The sequence below is a fragment of the Cnephaeus nilssonii genome (assembly GCF_951640355.1).
Source record: "Cnephaeus nilssonii genome assembly, chromosome: 1".
Lineage (NCBI taxonomy): Eukaryota > Metazoa > Chordata > Mammalia > Chiroptera > Vespertilionidae > Cnephaeus > Cnephaeus nilssonii.
The window spans coordinates 10,325,254-10,339,619 of NC_137072.1; the positions used below are offsets into that span (position 1 = coordinate 10,325,254).

The 14,366-nt window shown below is 41.9% G+C and overlaps 1 protein-coding gene across 3 annotated transcripts in view; it reads left to right on the top strand.

Annotated features, from left to right (window-relative positions):
• The window catches only part of MIS18BP1 (MIS18 binding protein 1), a 78,754-nt gene that overhangs the window by 22,036 nt on the left and 42,352 nt on the right, over positions 1-14,366 (top strand). For 2 of the 3 annotated variants that reach the window (XM_079767244.1, XM_079767243.1), the window contains 3 exons: positions 3,744-3,893; positions 6,958-7,436; positions 11,036-11,109. In XM_079767244.1, coding sequence (XP_079623370.1) covers positions 3,744-3,893; positions 6,958-7,436; positions 11,036-11,109 — 703 coding nt within the window. The remainder of the gene's footprint in view (positions 1-3,743; positions 3,894-6,957; positions 7,437-11,035; positions 11,110-14,366) is intronic. The other variant, XM_079767245.1, reaches the window with a different exon arrangement.

Genomic DNA, 14,366 nt, shown 5'->3' on the forward strand with positions numbered 1-14,366 from the left:
TGGGGATAAATAAGAGGGTCAGATAATGTAGAGCCTTAATAGGTGAATGTAAGATTTTTCGGCTTTTATTGTGAGCAAAATAGGGAACTATTGGGAAGTTTTAAGTCGAGGGATGATAAGATCTGACTTATGTTTTTAAAATATCCCTCTGGCTGTTAATTTGAAATAGTTATTGCAGTAATCCAGGTGAGAGATGGTGTTGGCTTGATCCAAGTGGTAGCAGTGAAGATAAGAAGTGGTTGGATTCTGGATATATTTTAAAGGAAAAGCCAATCACATTAGCCCATATGGGGTGTGGAATGTTAGAGAGGTTATAAAGGATGACTCCATAGAGTGGTTTTTTTCTGTTGTTTGGCTTTGTTTTTATTACCCAAGCAACTGGAAAGATGTGGTGATTTATCTGAAATGAAGCAGATTGAAGGAGAAGTGAGATCAGGATCTCAGTCATTTTTGTCATGTGAATTTCCATGTCTTTTAAAAATTTGGGTATAGATGTGAATTAGGCTGTTGAAAAAAAATTAGTTGGAATTAAAGGGCATAGTCCAAGTGAGAAAAATATATTTGACAATTACTAGTACCTAAATGGTTTTTAAAACTATGAGATGAGATGAGATCATCAAGGATTAAGTGTAGAAAGAGAAAATATTCAATAATGAGTCCCAAAATTTAGAAGTTAGAATAAAGGATAGAAAGTAGGAAAGGCCACTTAGAATATAAGGAAGAAGAAAAATTAGGATTGATGCTTTGGCAGCCAAGACATCAAAACTAATGCTGCAAAATTAGTCGGGTAAAATGAAGGCTGAGATTTGACCATTGGGTTTAAGAATGTGGAGGTCATTGGAGACTTTGATTAGAGCCGTTTTGGTGGAATGATGGAAGCAAAAACATGATACAAGAGGGTTTAAGAGAGAGTAGAGACAGAAGTTGACAGTGGTGAATGTAGACAACTCTTTTTGAGAGGAGCTAAGAAATATGACATTAAAAGATTTTATTGTTTTTAATGATTGGTGAAATAACATTTTTGTATGCTGTTGGAAATAATCCAGTAAGGAAGGAAAAACTGAGATTAGAAGTCTGATACCCTTCAGTAGCTGAGAAAGAATAAAATCTAAAAGTGGAGATTTGGCATCTCTAGCTGGTTTGGCTCAATGGCTAGAGCATCGGCCTGTGGACTGAAGGGTCCCAGGTTCAGTTATGGTCAAGGGTACATTCCTCAGTTGCAGGCTCAATCCCTGGCCCCTGTCAGGATGTGTACTGGAGGCAATCAATCGATGTGTCTCATGTCCATGTTTCTCTCTCTATCTCTCCCCTTCCCTTCCACTTTCTAAAAAACCAATGAAAAATATATCCTCGGGTGAAGATTAACACACACACACACACACACACACACACACACACACACACAAATAATAATAATAATAAATTAAAGTGGAGATTTAGGAAAATAAACAGATCATCAATCAAACAGGAAGGTAGGCAGTGTTGTATTACTTTAGAAATAATCTGAAATAGGAAGTAAAGTCTGCAGCTGTGAGTGAGTATAGGAAACAGATATTGAAATTTGAGGAGGTATGGACGTTTGAATAGTGTAGGACACTGGAAGAGTGAATGGTCTAGGCTTAAATTTAATTTTCTGGGTAACATTAAGAACCTAGCTAAGATTTGTGGACATGGATTTAAATAAGACCAATCAGTATGGTTGTGAGTATTCCTCTTGCCCTATTAACTGTATAGGTGCTGGTGGGGAATAGGCAAGGAGTTGGATTTTAGCAGGATTGTAATTTTGCTAAATAGGATGAAGTGAGAGAAAGACAAAGCAGTTGGGGTAGCCCTTTCAGCAAACGATATGGTAGATGCTCATTTAATAGACTAGGAAATGGAACTTACAAAGAGGTTTTATCTACCCTGTGTGTCACAGATAATAAATGATGGGCTGAGAATTCAATACAGGTATCTGTTTGAAAGCCCACAGTCTTAACTACTATACAGTAGATTGTGGGTGCATTTTTGTGTTTCAAAGACAGTGATATATTTTGATACAAAAAGAGTTCTCTAGGTGAGCTTAGGTTGGAGGTGGGGGAGTACACAAAATAGTCTGTTTCTCATTCAGCCTGGGAGAAAAGGGAGAAGCAAGTGAAATACGCACATTAAAGCACATTTTATATGTAATTTGGAATTAGAGGAAGAAATGAGTAACTGACTGCTTTGAGACTCTGATGACTCTTTCCCCAGAAAAGACACATATATACAAACACAAATTTTGTATGTAGTTTCAGAGACCCTCTGCATGGATGTTGGACTCTCAAATAAATGACCCAGGTTATAAACAGCATGTTATATTTGATCAAATTATCTGCTTTTCTTTACTGCATTGCCCTGTCATTTCAGTAGAATAAGTTAAATAGAAATTTATCCTTTTATAGCATGTCATTATAATAAAATCTTTATAGTCCAGTTGGCGTGGCTCAGTGGTTGAGCGTTGACCTATGAACCAGGAGGTCATGCTTCAATTCCCGGTCAGGGCACATGCCCAGGTTGCAGGTTCAGTCCCCAGCGTGGGGTGTACAGGAGGCAGCCAATCAGTGATTCTCTCTCAACATTGATGTTTCTTTTTATTTTTTTTAGAGAGAGGGAAAGACAGAGAGAAACATCAATGTGAGAGAAACACATCGATTGGTTGCCTCCTGCACATACCCTGCCCAGGGCCCAGGCCAGGGAGGAGCCTGCAACCAAGGTGGGTGCCCTTGACCAGAATCGAACCCTGGACCCTTTGGTCCACAGGCTGATACTCCATCCACCTAGCCAAACCAGCTCATTGATGTTTCTATCTCTCTCTCCCCCTCTGCTTTCCTCTCTGAAATAATTAAAAAATTGTAAAAAAAAAAAAAAAAAAAAAATCTTCATATTATGATTCTAAGGCCAAAGTCGCACACTTAAAGCATATTCACTCCTGATTTTTTTCAAGTATAATATTTGAAATTAAACATAAAATAATTTAGTTTAATGCTCTAGGAGGTATAGCAGAATAAAATGTAAGCAATACTCAAAGTTCTTATTGTTTAGTTTATAAGCCTACCAGATTTGTGCATTTGAAGATCTGCTAAAGAGCTGTCAAAGGGGTATAAATTATTATTGAGTCTCAACATTTTGATTTTTAAAGTATCAGTTACAACTTGTCAACTATTCTTTCATATTTTAGAAATTTACAGCAGCCAGAAGCAGACTTTTCAAAACTGGATGGTACTTCATATATTATATATACCTGATTTTATTCCAGATCTCTAGGCTTCTAAGTTCAGTAGTATATTTTTGTCTAAAGCTGGCAAGATGTAACATGACATTTTTTAAAATGCTTTCTCAGCCTGCCAGTGTGATTCAGTGGTTGAGTGTAGACCCATGAGCCCTGGTCAGGGCATATGTCCAGGTTATGGGCTCTACCCCAGTAGGTGGAGTGCAGGAGGCAGCTGATCAATGTTTCTCTGTCACCATCAATGTTTCTATCTCCCTTCCTCTCTAAAAATCAATTTAAAAAGCATATATTTTTTAAAAAAGGATTGAAAGGAAATTTTTAAAAAATTCTCAGCATAATGTAAGTATAAGAATAGGTTGAAGGCATGAGAAAATAATGAAGGAAAAAACTTATGTAACTAATATGTTATAAAAGTCTATGTGCCTATATTTGGTCATTACTAAACCTAAGTGTTTATTTAAGTATTTTTAAATGGCATTTTTTTCCTTCTCAGTGACTAACACATCTCAACTTCTTCCTTTAAAAAAAATCTCAACCTCAGTCCAAGAAGTTCCTCTAGAACCATCAAATATTTTACTCCCAGTCAAGCCAAAGATTCAATGTCAACAAGCAAAGAAAGCGCCTCTGCACAATTTAACTTACGGTAAAGTGCTTTTGGTTTTCTTTTTTGGTTTGTTATTTGAATGTATTGTTAAATGTTCTAGATAATTATTTTCCCTGTGTAGGCAATAAGCTTTGACTGTGGATGAAAGATCTACAGTCAAAGCTTTTATGCTAATAAAAGCCTATGTGGCCATCATGCCCTCACGCTGTGATGCCTTCATGCCGTCACACCGTAACAATCTATCACCAGGAGGCTGCGTGCGCAGTGGGCACGTGTGCGCGTGTGTGGAGCCGCAGAGGCGAGTTTTGGGGTCCTGGCGGCAAAACGTGGCGAGGCTGGGGGTCCCGGCGGCTCCGCCTCCATGCAGCGGAGCTGTGGAGGCGGAAACCCTAGCATGGGGTACCCCAGCTCAGGCCTACCTCTTTGGGGCAATCCATCAAGAAGCCCCAGTTAGGTGGGAAGGGCCTACCTCTTTGGGGAGATCGATCATGGGGAACCCACACTGTGAGAGGGCACAGGTCAGTCTGGGGACAGCCTCCCCCACCCCCTCGAGTGCATGAATTTTATGCACCGGGCCTCTAGTTAAATCATAAAAGGCAGAAGCACTCAGAAAGACTGGGCAGGAGGGTAGAGTATTCTTAACCTGAAGACTTCTTCTTTTTTTTTTTTTAATAAATCTTTATTGTTCAGATTATTACAGTTGTTCCTCTCCCCCCCCCCCATAGCTCTCCTCCACCTGGTTCCCCCACCCTCTGCCCTTACCCCCGCCCACTGTCCTCATTCATAGGTGTACAATTTTTATCCAGTCTCTTCCCTCACCCCCACACCCCTTTCCCCCTGAGAATTGTCAGTCCACTCCCTTTCTATGCCCCTGATTCTATTATATTCACCAGTTTATTCTGTTCATCAGATTTTTTACTCACTTGATTTTTAGATTCACTTGTTGATAGATATGTATTTGTTGTTCATAATTTTGATCTTTACCTTTTTCTTCTTCTTCCTCTTCTTAAAGAATACCTTTCAGCATTTCATATAATACTGGTTTGGCGGTGATGAACTCCTTTAGCTTTTTCTTATCTGTGAAGCTCTTTATCTGACCTTCAATTCTGAATGATAGCTTTGCTGGGTAGAGTAATCTTGGTTGTAGGTTCTTGCTATTCATCACTTTGACTATTTCTTGCCACTCCCGTCTGGCCTGCATAGTTTCTGTTGAGAAATCAGCTGACAATCGTATGGGTGCTCCCTTGTAGGTAACTAACTGTTTTTCTCTTGCTGCTTTTAATATTCTCTCTTTGTCTTTTGCTCTTGGCATTTTAATTATGATGTGTCTTGGTGTGGTCCTCTTTGGATTCCTTTTGTTTGGGGTTCTGTGTACTTCCTGGACTTGTAAGTCTATTTCTTTCACCAGGTGGGGGAAGTTTCTGTCATTATTTCTTCAAATAGGTTTTCAGCATCTTGCTCTCTCTCTTCTGGCACCCCCATAATTCTGATGTTGGTACGCTTGAAGTTGTCCCAGAGGCTCCTTACACCATCTTCCTATTTTTGGATTCTTTTTGCGTTTCCGGTTGGGTATTTTTTGCTTCTTTGTATTTCAAATCTTTGACTTGATTCTTGCGATCCTCTAGTCTGCTGTTGGATCTCTGTGTATTATTTTTTATTTCAGTCAGTGTGTGCTTAATTTCTAGTTGGTCCTTTTTCATATCCTCAAGGGTCTCACTAATTTATCGGCGGTTTTTAGAAGATTCTTGATTAACCTTATAACCGTGGTTTTGAACTCTATATCCAGTAGTTTGCTTTCCTTCATTTCTTTCATTTGTGACCTGTTTCTTTGTCTCCGTAATTTGGCTGCTTCCTTGAGTTGATAGAGTGGCTTTGTGTGTTAGTGTCCTATAGGGCCCAGTGGCTCAGCCTCCCCAGTTACCTGAGGTGGACTCTCTTGGTGCACCCCTTTGTGGGCTGTGTGTACAGTCTTGTTGTAGTTAAGCCTTGATTGTTGTTGGTATCACTGGGAGGAATTGACCTCCAGGCCAATTGGCTGTGAGGATCAGCTGTGTCTACGCTGGGAGAACTTCTGTGCTGGAGACACCCTTATGGGGCAATACTTGCTTCAGTGGGGCTTTGGTGATCACTGAGTCTGCCCCTTGAGTGTCTCCCTTATGGATCTGAGGAGTTGTAATCTGGATGGTCCTACTCTGACCCCTGGGTACACTGGCTCTTGGATCTCCAAGGAGGTACAAATTTAGCCTCTGCCTGAGGCCACCCAGCAGGAGCTACAGAGAGATCTGCAGATACCTCTTTGTTGTTTGGAGTTTGGAGGTGCCCAGATGAGTCCCAGCTGTGAAGCAGTGCAAGCTGCTGTGGGGCCTTGGGCTTTCTTTTGGCAGCTCTGGGGCTCTCTGACCCAGCTGCAGTATGTTAGGTAATTTTAGATTGCCAAGGGCCAGGCCAATCATATGCAAAAGCCTCTGCCCACAGCTTGGATAGGTCGGGGTCTCAGGGAATCATCAAGGTGGAGCAAACAGCAATGGCTTCCCATCAGCCCTGCCCTAAGAGTCAGCCCTGCCCTAAGAGGCCTCCAGTTCTCAGTGTCCCTAGGTAATCACTGCAAGCACCTCTGAGAGAAAGCCGCCCTCAAGTTCTGCCCGAAGCCAGACAGTCCAGTTTCTGCCTGTATGAGTCTGGGTTTCCAGAGTCTCGCCCGGAACTGGAGTTTAGAGCAGTCGGGAGCTTGTGTCTCACTCCCAATTGAAAAAGCCAGCCACGTACTCAGTTGCCAGCCCTTTCCACGCGTGCCTCCGTACCTCTGCACTTTACTTCCGCAGCTCCTCTGAGTCTCAGTGTGCTTTTCTCTTTCCTTCTAGTTGTAGAATTTCCACTCAGCCAGCCTTCCTGTGGTTCTGGATGATGTTCATTTTGTCTTTTAGTTGTAGTTTTGAAGTGGTTGTGTGAGGCAGCAATTTCAGGTGTTTCCCTATGCTGCCATCTTGGTTTCTCTCTGAAGACTTCTTTTTAATATTAAGTTTTAAATTTTCCTGTTTTTCTTTTAATTTCATCCGAATCTTCTGAAAATTTTGTTTGACTTTGTGTTTGTTTTTTTTTGCAGAGCTTCCAATTCTGAACCAAGAACATGAAAATGTTTCAGCTGCAGGAGTCTCCAACAGGGCATTAACTAGAGCTCAGTTGGCAAAACAGATTCTTTCAAAGGAGAATACAGTTGCAACCACTAAGTTCAAAAAGAACACATTTGTTTTAGAAGACATTAACTCTACCTATGAAAAATCCCAAAATACTACTACTGAGACTCTCAATACTAACTGTGTTTCTGTTAAAAATGACAGTCAATTAATGATTTCTGATAATGAGGTCAGAATAAAAGGGACTTCACAACAGGAAATTAAGGGAAGAAATGAGAAAACAGTGCCCAGAGAAACTGTTCTTCCAGGTTCTATAAACGACACATGTAAAATTGTACTTGCAACTCCAGGGTTTAATGTAACAATACCTCAGGGATCAAAAAGATACACTTCAAAGCTTCTTCCAAATATATGCCAAACTACTACAAACGGAGTTAAAAATAATAAGGTAGGAAAACTTTTAAGGCAGATATGTATTTTTGTTTTAATCCCCATTCTTTAAGAGCTTGAGCTCTTATGTTCTCTCATTACTACTATTTAATGTAGAGGCAGTGGGTTGAAAGCAAGAAGGCCCAGGTGTTAAGTCTTACCTTGCTTATTAGTTGCATAGCCTTCAACTATTTACTTACTCCCTGTGGGGATGAACACTGATTTTATTCCTGTTTTTAATTCCCCCCCCCCCTGATTCTTGGGGTACTATTAATAACAAGAGAAAGGAATTACGTATAGCACCTAAAGATTTGAGAATTTTTTCTGTTGTAAAGTAACTGTGATCAATAAAAAGACTTCAGACCATCAAACTATGTTACATTAGGACATTTGCTGAAGAAACTGGAATGGAACAATAAGTTCAAGGAGAAAGATAAAAGGTTAAGTTTATAGTTGTTAAAGGTTTGTCCATTAATTTTTAAAAGGATGATGGTGGCATTTTCTAGACAGAAGCCAGGGTCTTTATGAAGTCCTCAATTTCTACCCAACAGCTCCTTAAAATATTAAATCATGTCATTCTCTGCTCAAAATTCTCCAGTAACTTCTTATCTCAAGAGAAAACACTAAGCCTTTACGTGGTTTACAGAACTGTACATAATTCAATTCCTGGAGATAACCAGCCCCATCATATAGAGCTCAACAAATATTTGCTGAATGAATATTTTGACATTCTATATAAGCAACTAGAAGCCTGGTGCACGAAATTCGTGCACGGCGGGGGGTTGTCCCTCAGCCCAGCCTGTACCCTCTCCAATCTGGGACTCCTAGAGGGATGTCCGACTGCCCGTTTAGGCCCGATCCTGATGGGATCGGGCCTAAACGGGCAGTCAGACATCCATCTCACAATCCAGGACTGCTGGCTCCCAACTGCTTGCCTGCCTGCCTTCCTGATTGCCCCTAACCGCTTCGGCCTGCCAGCCTGATCACCCCCTAACCACTCCACTGCCAGCCTGGTTGATGCTTAACTGCTCCCCTGCCAGCCTGTTTGCCCCCAACTTCCCTCCTCTGCCAGCCTGGTCACCCCTAACTGCCCTCTCCTGCAGGGTTGATCACCTCCAACTGCCCTCCTCTGCCGGCTTGGTCACCCCTAACTGCCCTCTCCTGCAGGGTTGATCACCTCCAACTGCCCTCCCTTGCAAGCCTGGTCCCTCTCAACTGCCCTCCCTTGCAGGCCGGGTGCCTCCCAACTGCCCTCCCCTGCTGGCCATCTTGTAGTGGCCATCTTGTGTCCACATGGGGGCAGGATCTTTGACCACATGGGGGCAGCTATATGGTGTGTTGCAGTGATGGTCAATCTGCATAGTACTCTTTTATTAGATAAGATAGAGGCCTGGTGCACGGGTGGGGGCCAGCTGGTTTGCCCTGAAGGGTGTCCTGGATCAGGTGGGGGTTCCCTTGGGGCGTGGGGCGGCCTGAGCAAGGGGCCTGTGGTGGTTTGCAGGCCGGCCACGCCCCCTGGCAACCCAAGCAGAGGCCCTGGTATCTGGGATTTATTTTCCTTCTACAATTGAAACTTTGTAGCCTGGAGCAGAGCCAAGCCTGCTGCTCTCTCTGGGGCGTGGCGGCAGCCATTTCTGTGGCAGTTAATTCACCTTCTACAATTGAAACTTTGTAGCCTTAAGCGGGTGAGCCCGGCCAGGGTGTGCGGAAAGCTTTGCTTCCCCTGTTGCCGCCGGCAACCCTGGCCTGCTCTCTCAAGCTCCATTCTGTCGCCATTTCTGTTTGAATTTGTTTACCTTCTATAATTGAAACTTTGTAGCTTGAGTGGAGGCTTAGGCCTGCAACGGCTATGGAAAGCTTGGCTTGCTCTGTTACCTGGGAAACCTTGCTCTCTGGCTGTAGCCATCTTGGATTGGGGTTAATTTGCATACTCGCCCTGATTGGCTGATGGGCGTGGCTTGGCTGGTGGGCGTGGCTTATGTAGTGGAGTGATGGTTAGTTTGCATATTACCATTTTATTAGAGAGGATATGTATGGGGTTCTAAAGCCAGAATTCCAATTTAGTAACCCATCTGTGCCACTAACTAACTATGTGTGACATAGGCAAGTTATTTATATTACTTAACTAGACCTTACAGAGTTTCTTTATCTATAAAATGAAGTTAATATCTCCCAGTGTTAGGAGGATAATCTGAGTCAATGCATCTAAAGTGCTTGGGACAATATCTAGTGTTAACTTTTATTTTTACTACCATCTGACTTACGTGATGTACGTGTCTCAGGTAGTTCCCAATGTGAAAGTAGAAAGAATTTTATTGCCTCTTCCCCAAATCCTACCTATAATTTTTTAAATGAACATAAATGTGAAGTACAGTAACTAACAGCACTATTCCATTTTTAACATGTTTTTCTGACTCAACATAAAGTACCACTGGAGAATGTCTTTATATATAAACTTATCCTACCTAATAATAGAGTAATATGCAAATTGACCGTACCTTCGCTACACCCACAAGCCACGCCCACCAACCACGCCCACCAGGAAACCATTGCAGGGACGTTGGGGTGTGGCGGAGCCCAAGGCCGGGAAAGCCTCGGGCGGAGGCTTTCCCGGCCTTGGGCACCAGCGGGAAGCCTGCACGGATCGCAGGCAACAACCAGGGGGTCGGCTCCTACGATCCCTAGCAGGGAGGCTGGGGTGCAGCAGAGCCAAGGCCGCCGCTGGGGGCCAAGCCCCGACCCTGAAAGAAGGCAGAAGGCGGTGGCCACAGCCAAGGCCTGGGTCCCTGGTGCCGGCAGAAAACTGGTGCAGGCAGCCAGGTGAATGAAGGTCTATTGCACGAATCTTCGTGCAAATGGGCTGCTAGTAATTTTATATATAAAGTAAATGACTTGTCAAATTAGTCGTTTTATGACCTTTGGCTACATATCTCATCAGAATTAGTTCAATGTTAAATTGTTACATAATAGAAACAATTTTCTACCACTGGTGTTCACAGAAATTTTCCTTATAATAGAATTTTACTTGTCCTAATATAAGGAATTCTCTGTTATTCAGGTATTTGCTTTGGAATAGAATGCTGTTAAATATAGATTCCTAGCAATTACCTTTATAGTTTATAAGAAATTGAATGCAACTTCAAATCAACTTTGTAAAGAAAAAATATGTGCTGTGAGTTTTTAGGAATAAGAGTGATGGTGACATACATGTATATTACACAACTAACCCCTTTTCTCCAAGTTATTGGGTCTTTGGTGGGACTTAATGTTTTAATGACTACCTTAGGATTTTAGGTGATTCCCCCTCCCCTCCCGTCTCCCCCCAGGGATTGAGATAATTAGATAATAAGAATATTTAAAGTATAATTGATTCTGGATTAGAAAGAAACTATGCAATAAGATTTTAGCGCAGTCTTTCTCGCCATCTTTTCTGTTTTGTTTACAAGAGTTTTATCTTATTGCTATTTAAAATAGAGTATGATTTTTATATAGATGAGCACTAAGGAATCATTTGGATTACTTATGAGTTTTTTCTTTTAATTTAATGTAAATTGATTTTGTAATGCTTTATGCTACAAGTAATGCAGAAAATATATACTTTATTTTATGTTTAATTAGGTAGTCCGGCTACAGGAATGGATGATTAAAATCATCAACAATAATACTGCTATATGCGTAGAAGGAAAATTGATGTAAGTATAACATTTGAATGTTCATATATATATGTATGTATATATTACCATTTATTTCAGAGAGGAAGGGAAAGGGAGAGAGACAGAAACATCAATGATGGGAGACAATCATCAATCAGCTGCCTCCTGCACATACCCCACTGGGAATGGAGCCCATAGCCTGACTGGGAATTGAACCACGATGACCTCCTGGTTCACAGGTCAATGCTCAACCACTGCGCCTCACCAGCTGGGCTTAATATATTCTTTTAATAAAATAAGAGACACATAAGAGCTTAAAAGGCAAAGCATGAGAAATAAACAAAGACTGTCTAGGTTGCAAAGTAAAAGCAAAAACGGTAAAATGACTATATATTGATTGTAACCAGCTTTCTTATTTTTGCCTTATAGGTTATTTTTAACCCTTTGCACTTGCTTGCTTTTTTCTTGATTCCTTTATTCTAATGCTAACCGTGTCGAGTCACACTTGACATCCAAGTGCAAAAGGTTAAAATAGTGGCAGCTCAAATTTTTACACACAGTGCTTTATTTTTTTCCCAGAGGTTTTAGTAAGTTGACTGGTATTTGCTGCTTAATTACATTTGGTTAGTTAATATTTACTTACATGCATTTTAATTCAGGGTCTCACATCTAAATTTATATCTGGGATAACCAGGTATAAATTATTGCTTCAGACAAGGAATCAAAGTTATTTTAAAACTTTGTCATACAGCTACATATTAAAATAGGGCACTTTCTGGTTCTCCCTAAAGTGAAAGCATTGTTGGGTAAGGGCTTTGCTTAATTCTGCTAATCTACTAGCACCATTTCCTATTCTTCAAAATCAATATCTTAGTGATTAAAAAAATTTTTTTTTGTAAAAAACAACAACAACACATAATTAAAACAACACAGGATATCACTATTCAAAGGTACTGGCCTGGAAATTTATAAGTTGAGTATATAAACTCTGTCTTTCCCACTCCATTTCTGCCTGCTGTGTGCCCATTTTCTGAATATCCAAGAGGCAGTGTAGCTTGCCTTGGTTGGAATTCTATTGCTGCTGCTTACTGACTGTATGACTTGGGCAGTCTCAGTTTTTTCATCTGTACAGTGGTGATAATAATATTACTACTTTTTTTTTTAGTTATTTTGAAGATTAAATGAGTTATATTTTTAAAACTTGAGAACAGAACTTTAAAGTGCTATTGAAGTGTTTGTTAAATAAAATGAATTAAAGCATGTTTGTTAAATAAAATGAATAAAGCCAAAAAAAAAAAATACAGGATGAGAAGTAATATCGTATTAAGGTATAATATATGAATTTAGTACCATTTGACCAAATGTATAGAATTTAATTTCATTATTACACTTAAATTTAGTATGTTTATTGTTAATTATCTAGTAAATTGGAGAATGTTCAACATTTATCTAATACATCTTCATATTTCATTATATTTTATACTATACAGATTCATGCACATTGAAAGGAAATTAATTAGAAGAAATATTTTAATTTGCTGTTTGCCCTTTCTCTATAATAGAAGTGTCAGAAATGAAAGAAAATTAGTAAGATGTATATGAAAATAATACATAAATTGATTAATAGACAATAGCAACATGATATAGCAACAAAGACATAAAAACAACAAAAACATATAAAATCAACAAAAACATGATATAAAAACAACATTGATATAAACAATGACTGATAAATTGATTAAACTGCATGCGTGAGTCAACATTTATTTTTAAACTAGAGGCCCAGTGCACAAATTCGTGCATGGGTGGGGTCCATCTGACTGGCCTGGCCCAATTGGGGTGGATTGGGGCTGGGCCTGTTGGGAGGAGGAGATGGCAGGAGGTTGGCCGACCGGCCCGCCCCTGATCAGGGCCCAATCAGGGCCGGGCCAGCTGGAGGAATGGGCTGAGGGTGATTGACCGGAGGGCCTGACCCCCGATTGGGGCTCGGGGGCCAATGGGGGGCAGGGGTGGCCATGGGGAGGGGCTGTGGGCTGTGGGCCAGCTGGCGCCACCCCTGAATGGGGTGGGGGGTGTTGATTGGGGACCAGTGGCCTGGGGGAGGGGCCGTGGATGGTTGGCCAGTCGACCCTGCTCCTGATTGGGGTGGGGGGGCCGGTGTGGGGAGGGGTCAGGCGTGGGGAAGGGCTGCAGGAGGTTGGCCGCCCAGCCCTGCCTCTTATTGGGGTGGGGGGTGTGATCAGGGATGGGCCAGCTGGGGGGAGGGGCTACAGCCTGATCAGGGTGGTGAGGGACCATCGGGAGCGTGGCCAGCTGGAGAGAGGGGCTTCAGGAGGTTGACCACCCAGCCCTGCCCCCTATTGGGGTGGGGGGGTGCGATCAGGGGCGGGCCTATCGTGGTGGAGTGGGCTGATTGGGGGCGGGACTGGGGGGAAGAGAAGGGAGCGTTTAGCCGGCCCCACTCTTGATCCGGGTGGGAGAGTTCGATCAGGGGCAGGCCAGCAGGGAGGGAGGGGCCGCAAGGTTGGCCGGCCAGCCTCACCCTCTGATCGGGCAGGTTCACTGGCCACAGTGGGCGTCATAGTGACCGGTAGTTCGGTTGTTATGGCCATTACGGTAGCTGGTTTCTTATATGTACATATAGATTGCCAGTGCGCGTCATATGTACCGGACAGACAGTCACTTTAGCCTTTTATATATATAGATATATATAGATTTATCCTTAGCTTCATTTGAGGAAATATAGAGTAGATTTATGGGTAAATGATTTGATATTGCAGTTTGTTTTTTCCCTGGAACTTCCTTTTGGTACTTTCCAAAGAGGAGGGTAAAAACATTTGGCTGTATAGTGAGGATTGAAAATCCATAAGCATGTATGATCCAAACTATAAAATTGCATGAAAGCTAACACAGTATAGGCCCCAAGAAGAGGTTTAGGAAATCATTCTTTGGAAGCTTAGCATCAGGATGGAATTGCAAATATTGTCAACACCAGATATTTAGAGATACTCCCTGCTTCCTTACTAATGATATATTTTATACATACTGGTGCTCTGAGGATCACATTAAGTAAGCAGTTGAATTCTGCTGCAATGTTTGGCCCTCAAATGTTTATAATCCTATATAATAAAAGTCCAGGTTGCGTCATGCCCTCGTGCAATGTCATCACAAGATTGCCACTTGCACAGTGGAGGTGGGGCCCAATGGCTGCTCCACGCTGTGAGGCCTGGGGGTCCTGCGGCTACACGCAGTGCAGAGGAAGCCGATCCCGCCATCTCCACCACCTTGCGCGGAGG